We start from the raw sequence: 12,015 nt of genomic DNA on the forward strand, positions 1-12,015 counted from the left end.
CTTTTAACCTCCACCCCCCCCCCCCATAAAAAAGGAAAGGAAAAGCTAGCGGAAGGTCGTGGGCTGAAACCCCGGCCGCGTTATTCTAAAAGGGTTGATATATGCGACTAGCAGCTATCTTTCCTATCACCGGGTATGACAAGTGTGGCTCTGGGGAAAATGTTTTCTGTCAACGTTGATGTATAACATTGCAATCGATTCCTTCTTCGCATGCTTTTATACAGTAGCTCCCTCGACAATTACAGTTTAATATTTTACTAAAGCTATCAATCAAACTCTTACGCAAGTTGCATAATTTATCAAACAAAAGCCATGCAAAAAAGGTTTTCGCTAATTAAAAACGTTAAACATGTAAACGGACTGATTATAACATGGCAATAAGTGAAAGGAGTAAGTCCTAAGAAGCGCGAAACAAATCATTCCAGAACAATGTCGCAGGTTTCTGATGTGTCAGTAGTTCGATATTGTATTATGCTGTGGTATTTATTTCTACAAACAAACGGTCAAGTGGAAAAGGGATTCTTTCAGAAGTCTGAGGAAACCTATACAGTCTATGGTGAACTTGTTGTTGAAACGAGCGGAAGGTCACTACTCTCATGTGCACATGCCTGTATGCGCTACTCTGGGTCAACGTGTGGTGACGTGTGCAGCCACTTTCGCTATGACAATCACAATGAAACCTGTCATGGCCTTAACGAAGGAAACAGTGGAATTGGGGGCTGGAACCAAGATGGCGTTTACGTGCAGAAAGAGGTAAGGTTGTAGTTATGAATGAATTACATGTTTTACTGAAATAAAATGAAGACGGGAACAGTGGAAATGTGGGCTTGGGCCGTTTACGTGCCGAAAGATGTAAGGTTTTTAAGAATAAATTACATGTGTTACTGAAATAGAACGAAGAAGGGAACAGTGGAAATGGGGGCTTGGGCCGTTTACGTGCAGAAAGAGGTAAGGTTGTAGTTATGAATAAATTACATGTGTTACTGAAATAGAACGAAGAAGGGAACAGTGGAAATGGGGGCTTGAGCCGTTTACGTGCAGAAAGAGGTAAGGTTGTAGTTATGAATGAATTACATGTGTTACTGAAATAGAACGAAGAAGGGAACAGTGGAAATGGGGGCTTGAGCCGTTTACGTGCAGAAAGAGGTAAGGTTGTAGTTATGAATAAATTACATGTGTTACTGAAATAGAACGAAGAAGGGAACAGTGGAAATGGGGGCTTGGGCCGTTTACGTGCAGAAAGAGGTAAGGTTGTAGTTATGAATGAATTACATGTTTTACTGAAATAGAACGAAGAAGGAAACAGTGGAATTGGGTGCTAGAACCAAGAAGGCGTTTACGTGCAGAAAAAGGTAAGGTTGTAGATATGAATGAATTACATGTATTACTGAAATAAAACAAAGAAGGAAACAGTGGAATTGGGTGCTGGACAAGAAGGCGTTTACGTGCAGTAAAAGGTATGGTTGTAGTTATTTCATAGTCTACTGAGATTTTTTGTTTGATAAAACGTGTTTGTGATTACTTGTGTTATGAGTCCCGGTGCTGAATTATCCTGGCCATGGGGGGACACGATTTAAACAGCGAAAGTTCAGCTTTAGCTAACGCTACATGATAAATAGCTAAACTATATGCAATCTGGGGCAGTGATTACAAACAGTCTCAAGTCTGAGTTCAGACTCAAGAGTCATTATGGCAAAACCTCATTGCATTGTAACTTTCCTTCTATCAGAGTATTGATGGTAAAATTTGTTGAAATATATATTAATATTTTAATGTTTTACCTTTATTTACATACATCTTTTAAAAGAAATGAAATAAATATGTTTTTGTTCCTTTATAAAAATGCTTTTCTGGGTCTGAGTCTAGACTAAGACTTGAAACTGTTCGTAATCACTGCCCCAGGCCTCAGACTAAATAAGTGTTGTGGCCGATTCTCCCCTATGTGCCATTTATTCTATAAAAGTGGCGTTGTTTATCAGTCAGTAAGTTTATTTCTTCGTACGGAGCCATAATAACGAACTAAAAGAAAGGAAATAATGAAACTAACACTTCAGTATGTACGTGCACGCACACGTTTCTATATAGATCGGGATAGAAACACAAAAGTTAGTTCCCTTTAATAAATGAATAAAACGTAAACTTATCAGCCAAGAGGCAAGAGTTAGTATAATAGTGCGGTGGTTCACGTCAGAATCGATTATGTAATATACAAATTATCACCCTGTGATAAATAAAACTGTTTTAAATGTGTTCATCCGCAGACATGTTTATATAACAAAACTCAAGTATAATATAGGATGCATGTTTGGAATAATAAACCAATGTGAAATGAAATAATTCATGGGTAAAACATATAATTACATAACGCATGTAATATGCGTTATAAATAGAAATATTTAAACATTCAAAACGATCAACGATAGGTATAATTTTTTGTCAATTTTTATTTTTTCATTTTTATTGCGAAACTTATATACAGCAAGCAGTATCATTTAATTAACACTATTTTATTATCACTTTGTAGAACTTCAATTAACTTAAACGTGCTAGAATTATGCCCGAAGTAACGTTCAATTTAGCGTTGCCTGATAGAAAATTTATATATTCCACATTTAAGCATAAAAAGAAGTTCATCTTCGATGTCCCTGCTCTCACAAAATGCACATATTCGATATTTTCATGCCTCTCTGTTTCTCCCATAGCGCCCTGTTAAAGTCTTGAGTTTATGAGAATGTCCTGATACTGTCCATAAATGAAACTGGGTTTTACATATGTGAAGTATATTATAATTTTGAAAAAGCATTATATTAGGCCATTCTTGACTAAAATTGTCCACAAGCTGTTGTTTGAATAATTGCACAAAGTAGTTGATATTTATAGTGACATGAGTTTAGAAATTACAGTGCACTGTGGTTTTTCAAATTTAAGCGCTTTGAATCGAAAATTTTCCCCAGAAAGGTATTTAACTAGTGCAAATTGTACAGGGCGTTTTAATACAACGTCTTTATGAAAACTTACCTGTAAAATGACAATAGGATCCCATAAAAGGAGTAAGAAGTCAAAGTTTAGCGCATGTGCGTGTACCGTTGACATTCGTAAACATATTTGTGTTGAAGTGTTTGCAAAAACTTAGAACGCATTCATCGCATAAAAAAAGAATATGGTTATTCGATTGGTTTTATCCTACTACAAACCTCAAAAATAGTATTTTAAAAATAATCACTGATTATTGACGTAAATAGGGCCAATTTATTTTGGAGCCGTGTCGGATACGCCCGCATTTGTGTTTACGTGTCAATTCTGGTTAAGTCAAAATATATCATCAATAAATGTTGGGTTCCCCGAAACAGGCGTTTACTGGGGAATTAAACAAGTTAATGGCAACCAAACCTTATATTTGTCCCATTTCTCAATATTTGTAAAATTAGACAAATAAGCCCCCTCGAATATTTCAAAATGTCTTCTTACGATCTCACTGCGTTTTTGTTGATACCAAACTAGTTTCAGGTTTGGTTTCACGGGTTTCGGCGATTTTTAAAAAAAACTGTTTCGACAGTTTTGCTTGCAGTAACAAGCGAATGGTTTTGTGTACAGTTTCAAAAAAATGGTGGAGCAAGTGCATGTAGCCATTATTTCTGTATTTCTTCAAAACAATGATACCACAGAAGGTCCTTTGCCTGTTTTAACTAAACAGTATTTCAACATACGTGTTGGATAAATATCTGCCATGTTGTTTTGTTTTTTTAAGTGAACTAGTTTTCAGTTGGAACGAACCGACGAAACTGCATCGAATTCGATATGTTGTAGACTGTTTGTACTGTACGATTAATAAAATAATCAGTTGTAAAATTCAATAAGAAATAAGCGACAAGAATGAAACATATTTTTTGAGTTTTAACTCCATACGGATTGCCCATTTATGTTTTTGGAATGGAAATTCTACTTAAAACTGTTGCACAAGTACCAATTAGATCTTTAAAAGATGTCGGTGACATGAATATTGGTGAAAATAGAAAAAATAGCTGCTGGTATTCCTTGAAATTATTCTTGCAGATTTCTTGTTGTCTAAAAAATTTATCTCTTGTTATTAATTATCGAAAGGATACATGAGAACAAAATAATCTGACACTCGTCAATCGGCTGAACGTCCAAAAAGCGTATAACATAATGGTTGTACATGTTTAACGTTTATATCGTTAATCGGTCAACCATTCCAAATCGTAGAACACAAAGATGATTGAGGTGTGAGGTTTAGATATCGTAAACCGGCTGAACCCCAAAGGAACCATTTATTACCGAAAGGCAATTACTCAACTAACAATTAACGCTGTTATAATGTATGTGTTATGTGCTTGTTAGTCTATCATTATGAAGTACTTGTTTAGACTTTGGTCATTCAGATGCTACATGACCTTATAGTTAGTTGTTGTCCATTGGGCTCGATTCTGTAGTTCCGATTGCATTATTAATCTAAATTATTCAGGATGCATTCAACTGATAGCTTTACATGTACCGAACTAACCAACCGGTGAATTGTTTTTTCATTCCTCTCATTATTTGCGTTCGTTTATTTTTTGCCATTTTTCTCCTTTGTGATCATTTATACATTCGGAAGTGTTCAGTTGTTATCGTTAACAGTATGGCCGAAAAACAAAAAAAAACAACACAAAATCACTTCAAATATACACATAACATAAGCATAGTTAAGGATTACAAATATTGTACAAGAATAAAACTACAATACTACGGTATTGTCAAAAACCGATTGTACTATCGATTATCAGTTACTTGAGTGGAACCGATTATCGATAGTCAAACTGGAACCATTTCCAAACACGTTTTAACACAGTTTTTTCAGTAGTTTGCGCAATACTGTTTGAAAATAAACTTCAAGGAATGTGCTCGTCAGTTGAACATTGCACGACCACAATGCAATTTTACATTAAAGAAAGAGTTAACTAAAACCGTCTCAACGGCGACTGCGTACAGTCAGTTTCAACACTCACACTTCAATGTGTACCGTTTGTCACCACGTCGTTCTCAATCGTGTCATTTAAAGCTTGGGTTTGAAAGGTACCAATGTAAACTGTAAATGTATAAATGCGTTGAAGGTTATGAGCCCGCCTCTTCGGTAGCTAATTCAACGCGATATACGCAAGTTTACGGAAAGATAGAAGTGTTGATTTCAGACTTGTACATAGTACATCGTCATAATTTACATAATACAAATGATAAACACAACAATATAATCTTATTTAATTAATATATAAACATCCACGTGTCAGGTATCGCCCGCGTCGATTCTGTGATGTGTGAAAATGTGCTAAATGTGGAATATTATTTCAGCTGTGTTGCATGTTTTTATTGCGATAAATGCATTTTTATCATACTAGGGGTAAACAAAACAAATGTTTCGAGAAGTCATATTGATATACTTACGTCTCGGACCGTTATGAGGCACTCGGCTCCGACATGTATAAACCTTTAAGTATTGTACTGGAGTTAAATACGGACTACCGTTTAACTATGATTTTCAGTTGTTTATCCTCCATATGTATGATGAATCTTACATTATGTTTCTTGACTATGCACTTAAAGTGATGTCTACACTCAGTGTTAAAATGTTTAGATAAACACACTCAAACATATTTGTTAAGTAACGTAAACATATTGTTTCTTGTTACATGATAAATTTAATTTACATTATATAATACTTCTTTCTACTATTTTAACAAATGCCAGCATACCATGGATAGCAATTTCATAATTACCAATCCAGCAATGACCGAAACAAAAACACATTCCGAAGAAGTCCTTGGGCCATGATTATTAACATTCTCCAATCCGAGTTCAGAATCAGACTCAGAAGAGCATTTCTATGTAGGACAAACAATCATCTTATTTCCATTTCTCTTACAAAAATACATGTAAATATAAGTAAAACATTCAAATACATGTACTACTATAATTTAGCAATGTTCACCCTCAGTGATTTACTAGCAGGAAAGTAACAATGAAATGAATATATGCATTTTTGAGTCTCGAGTCTTACATCAGACTTGAGACTTTTGGTAATCATTGCCCATTCGGAACTCCTCAGCCATTTTTTTCAAAAACAACCTCGGATGTATGCCGGCACATCAGTTGAAGTAGTTCGTATTTTTTTTAATTAACTCGTTAATTAAATTTAGTGTTTTAGAGTTGTATGTATTGATCTAAGTTTAAATTGATTACCAGTGAAGTGTATTATTGCAAACATAATTCAGATTCCCAAAAGTTAAGACATAGAGTTTAACTAAATAAAATTACTACGCGATCTACTTGCAGCGGACCTAAACGTACCTCTTTTTGAGTATGTAAACCGTCCAAATACATCCGAGGTTGTTTTTGAAAAAAAATGGCCGAGGAGTTCCGAATGTCATTTCCTAAAAACTACATTGCTGCGCCAATAAAAAGCGCTACCTCAAAAGTATGTATCATTTTTATTTCAGGGAAACAACAAAGACTGTAATATCGGATGGCATTTATTCGGCAGTCTTTGTTACTACATTGAAACGAAAAAACGGAAGTGGACATCGGCGCGTGACAATTGTAAGATCATGGGTGCTCGCCTTGCAACTATCCGAAACCAGACGCAGGAAGGCTTCCTGGAGACCCTGATATCCGCGTCATGTCTTCCGGTAATGAAGCATTGGTTTGGTGGACGCTATTCCAAACCACTGGGTCAATGGACGTGGGTGAGCGGGGAACCATTTGAATACCGGAATTGGGACAAGGCCATTGGAGAACCCGACAGGAATCTCAATTGCTGTATGGTAAAGGCATCCAATGGGCTGTGGCGAGACCGCTTGTGTGATGACTTTTTTCATTACTCGGTGTGTGAAAAGCTTGCCGTTTACCATTGATGCAAATCGAACATGAGTTAAATGTGAAATAACAAAAACAAATATACTAGTGAGATGGTTGTATTATGTTTTTGTTTGTTTTAAAGATGTCTTTTAGTATGTTGAGTGAAAGTTTTAATGTTGCCGGTACAGTCGAAACCCGTTGGCTCGATATCTCAGGAAACGGCCAAAATACTTCGAGCCTCGCGAATATCGAGCCAAGCGGGAATGTTTATAAAGAGTTCAAGAAAATCGGTCCTTGACATCCAGTTCGAGCCAACGTGGAAATCGAGCCAAGCGATATCGAGCCAACGGGTTTCGACTGTAAATCGGTGTATAATTGTTTGGTCAGTCCACGGTTTTTTAAAGTCATTTACGACTATCAGTGATATGACCAAATATTGCCATGCATCGCAATACTAAATGCATTATGTCACAATCTTTATGCCTTCCTTTCAAACAGTCCGTATAACAATCCAACTACAGCGCTGGAAATAAGGCAATGGAATGTCGCATAAAAACCCCTCGCGATCACGATGACCTACTATTCGCAAATGTAGGTAGGAATTGTTGGGACTGGTTGTATTTATATCTCTGTCAATAACATAGTACATTCAACATAATTCGAAACACCTTGGCCATTATTCAACAGATACCACATCATTGTGGCGCCTATATTGAAAACGTGTTGTATGTGTTTTCAACCGTCAAGGGACATATTTAATGTTTTAAGTAGGAGAAGTAGTGACATCATACCGTTCTTTTCAGGTTTTTCCAAACGAATAAGAAGGCACAAATCAAAGTCATTCAGTTCAGTTCATTGTTAACGTTATCGAGTGGGTCTACGTAGCGTAATGACAATTGCATTAATCGCCGGCGGCCTCATTGCATTTTCGTATATCTTGAAGCCTATTTACGATCATTATCCCGAAGCTTGCCGGAGATGGCCGAGTTGTTACGATCGGTCAACATGTGCCGTTTGGTTGTTCATTTTTGTGTTTAAAACTCGTTGCTATATAAGACATAATCATTGATATCATTGCTTTGCTTAACGTTTGCATGTGTAATATATTAATAAGTTTAATGTAACGATTTAGCTCTTTCAATTAATATTCACACACAGTGGTAGGTGCTGATATTGTCAGGACGATGGCCGGGCAGAGGTTTGGATGGTTGTCTCTATGGAGGGATTGACCAAATCATAGGAGCAACCATGCCTTTGTACGCTACTTTTTCTTATAATATCAGTAAAATCTCGTAGTATTTAAATTACATGTTAAATTAAGAACCTCCTCTTAGCAATACTTTCTAAATGTGTTTTCAAATAGCTGAATTATTTATACAAAAATACCAACTACACATCGCTGCATTATGATGTAATTCCCATGTACATATTTCTACCATAATTGATACTCTTGAAAGAACAGTGATATGTCAATTAGAAGAACCTCGCGCTTGCGGAGTTCCCGTACAGCCGGGAAAACAAGTTGATGTTATCACTATAAACAGTGCTCTCTTCAATCTTACTTATGATTTTATGCATGAATATATTAAGAAACGGCTTTTGTAAATTATTGTTCCAATACTGTACTTTTATAAAACTATATGCTATTATTTCCAGGTCACCAACTCTTTGTTATGGTTTGATATGTTATATGTGTTTGTTTTTCATGTCTGAAAATAGCTCATCGAGCTAATGTTTCTTGTTAGCTTGTTACCTGACTTTAAATAAAGATTCTTGTATATTGTATCTTGTATCTTACGGAAATGCAGATATCGTTCCGCACAGTTTATGTTCTGTCACCATGAAGTTGAAGATGTTATAGAAAGGGTTTGGTACTAAAATAGTCCATTGTTTACTTTCAATATTGCTAACAACAGCTAACGAATTATTGATGGGCCGGAGGGGGTTGCTTCAGATTCCTCGTGTACTTTGTTTCGATAGCTTTTAACATGCGTTAAACAAGATTATGTTCGGCACTTTATTGCATTTATGGATCCGGTGTATTGCTTGGATTGTGTTATGATCTTCATTGAGTACTACTTAGAACTGAGCCTTGGATTAAACTTTTAATTACACTAATTTCGTCAAGTTGACAAGAAATTTAAGTACGAATTGGTTGTAATTCATGAATGAATGTATTTATCTAGCGTCGTAGAAAATAATTACATTATTAAAGCAGTTTGGAAAAAATCGTTTTGGGTAAAATAAAATGATATCTGTAATTAATTATGGGCAATTGTTAAAGGGACTGTGTCACAGATTGGCACCAAAAAGGTTTTTTTTCTGTAACGAATCTCGGGACAATTATCTAATAGAATGTGTTACGCTTTGATATAATAATTGTAAAATAAGTACCAAAATGTAAAAAAAAAAAATGTGTCGGAGACCGGGTTTAAACCCGCGTCGCCAAAATTGATGTCCAGGGTCTTACTCACTGAGCTACAAAGGTTTATTCTAATCGGGTGACAGAATTAAGCTATACACCTACCTCGGTAATATCACGTGATAACACCGACTAGCCAATCACGCATAAGGAATGAATTCTACCTGGTAGACATACCCAGTAATCTTTTTAATGGAAAAATACGAAATAACTGCTAAACGTAAACTATGTGGTACTTCAGTTAGTAAGTTTCAATGCATTGTACACATCGATGCCAAGTTTATGTCAGTTTTCGACAATTTTCTTTTTTTCACTATTTTATCATACATGAGACAGCCCCTTTAAATATATTTTTGAGGAAGGGCGAACTAATTATTTATGAAATAATACATGTGTTCTTATACCAATGATGTTATTTTCCTCAATGTACCAAAATTAATATCAGATGATATCCGGTATTTCAGACATTTGTTTACGTAAAAAACGTAGAGTTTTTAAACGACTTTAAACGACTTTATATGAGTGCTAAATTGAGTTATAAACTACGAATGGGCATTTTATAATTGTAAAACATCACATGCTTCTTTTTTGTAAAACTGTGAAATGCATGTCTCAACATTGGTATATTAGACAGATCGACAGACAGACAGACAGAAATGTTTATTGTCGTAAACATGTTATTTAACAGTTTCTTGACAGAATAAAGAAAATTTAAACACACATATAAATATTCAGTATGGCCACAACGATGCATGCCCTGAATACAAAAAAGAGAAAAGTATACGTGAGTTAAATGAAAGAACAAACAAGAAGGTATCAAAACAGGAAAAAGAGATACATATCAAAATCAAACTGTCAGATATATATATATAAAATATAGTAATGACGTATGATGGGAGGCTATTTACAAATGTCATAATACTTAGATCGGAACGATGTTATTCATAAAAGAATTTTTTAACATAAATGCTTGATTTATAAATTTACCTAAGCTACCTATAGTACGAGTATGCTTATGTTTTTGATAACAATAGTTCGATAAACTTGTACATACTTGGGTTTCTAATATGATATATTCTAATATTTTTTTCTTAGGTCATTATATAAGGACATATTATGATAAAATGATATTCATCTTCTATATCATTAGAGTTACAAACAGTACAATAACGTTGGGCTCTATCTATTCTATTTCGGCCATATCTATATGCAGTTTCGGAGATGACAATCTTAGCATAGACAAAGACATTCTTAGTTTCTTTGGTAAACAGACTGAGTTATATCAAGCAGCAGGGCTAGCTGGTATCCAATAATGGTTTCAATTGGAATTATAAGAACGATGTAGTTATCGGATTACTTTCTATTAATAACTTACCAATATAATAAATGAAGTCAATGGGGAACGACCATACGAATAACTTAAATTAAATATGGAAAACCACCTTAGGGTTTACCTTTGTTACAAAAGAAAAGCTTTGTGAAATGCATTTGTCTTATATTCATGTCTTGGGATGGCCGTGAGATGTACAAAGACACGAGGTTTTGGTAACCTGTTGACTGTGTGAAGTCTGATTAACAAGTGCTATGAAAGTATACATCAGTTTATAATCAACAATACATGCAATAGAGTTTATGATTAAAGGGAAGTAATGCAATTTAACTAACTGTCTATTGCAGTGTTTTAGTAGTGTGTATAATACAACATTTTTTCTAGCATCAATATTATCTATGGATGGCAGCTGGTAATGTATCCATACATTGGCTCTGCAAAGGAAGTGAAACATGGCCGAAGGTGATTCTTTTTTTTAGATTATTGTCCATCAATATTTGAGCACACCTATGAAACCAAAAAAAATTTTATCACTTCGAATTATGTTTGCACACTGTATAAGCAATAATTAAGCTAGCTGATGTAATAATTAATAAAGATAAGGTGAAGAAGATATTTGTTGATTATATCAGCAGCATTTATAACTCAATATTTTAATGATGCGCATGAGATATCTACTCGCATGTAGACTTCAAACAGACGTTTACCGTGGACGAGATAGCATCCAACGTCGTCGTAGCGCTAAGTTGTTGACAAATTTTAATTATGAGTGCAGCCATGGGTTTTTATAGAATATAATGAAAACAAAATGATAAATCATTCGGTCACTTTAAACTTAAATTTCTTGCGATCGAACAAATAAATGGTATTTTCGAAAATAACATAAAAAATTCACTTCCGATTATAACTACGGGAAGTAATATGAAATAACACATTGCGTGATAATTTCAACTGGATATTTTTAAATATCACGTACCCGTAAACTTAAGTTATACTAAATTTCGTTATCCGATATTTGAAACGTCCTTCACCATCAAGGAAATGTACTCATAAAGCTTGTCCAATCAGATTGCAGCCACTCGGTTTATTTGAAGACAATTTTTAAAGTCATTACGCCCGTTAAATATTTTAAATTAAAATAAGCACCGCCATAAGACCACTCTAGATGTCATTCATCGCGGATCTAACAGCATTTTGGCTTCAATTTTTTTTTTTTGCATAAACCACAACAACCGGCGGAGCGTGTTACTGTCGGTGTAAAATTTTAGTAATATTTTCCTACTAAGTTGTTTGTGTAGTTCTTAGTCAACAATTATTAAGTTTTAGCTAGTTCCTTTCCGTTTTGATTATTGCGACGCTAGTATTTGTACATGGTTTAGTCCGCGATTTAGTCAGAACCTGCTACTTTTGTTGC

The 12,015-nt window shown here is 34.9% G+C and overlaps 1 protein-coding gene across 1 annotated transcript; it reads left to right on the forward strand.

Moving 5' to 3' along the window:
* Window positions 1–412: 412 nt before the first annotated feature.
* On the forward strand, window positions 413–6,954 carry LOC128240087 (ladderlectin-like). The gene is made up of 2 exons (XM_052956578.1): window positions 413–753; window positions 6,492–6,954. Exons 1-2 carry the CDS (start codon window positions 430–432, stop codon window positions 6,903–6,905), a joined length of 738 nt encoding a protein of 245 aa, XP_052812538.1. The 5' UTR covers window positions 413–429; the 3' UTR covers window positions 6,906–6,954.
* The last annotated feature ends 5,061 nt before the right edge of the window (window positions 6,955–12,015 follow it).

This window comes from Mya arenaria, chromosome 7 (assembly GCF_026914265.1).
Source record: "Mya arenaria isolate MELC-2E11 chromosome 7, ASM2691426v1".
Lineage (NCBI taxonomy): Eukaryota > Metazoa > Mollusca > Bivalvia > Myida > Myidae > Mya > Mya arenaria.

Excerpts from the sequence above, each read along its gene's own strand:
- LOC128240087 (XM_052956578.1), top strand. The coding sequence starts at position 430 with ATGTCGCAGGTTTCTGATGTGTCAGTAGTTCGATATTGTATTATGCTG. Across the intron at positions 754-6,491 it reads GCGTTTACGTGCAGAAAGAG|GGAAACAACAAAGACTGTAA; the intron begins GTAAGGTTGTAG and ends TTTTTATTTCAG.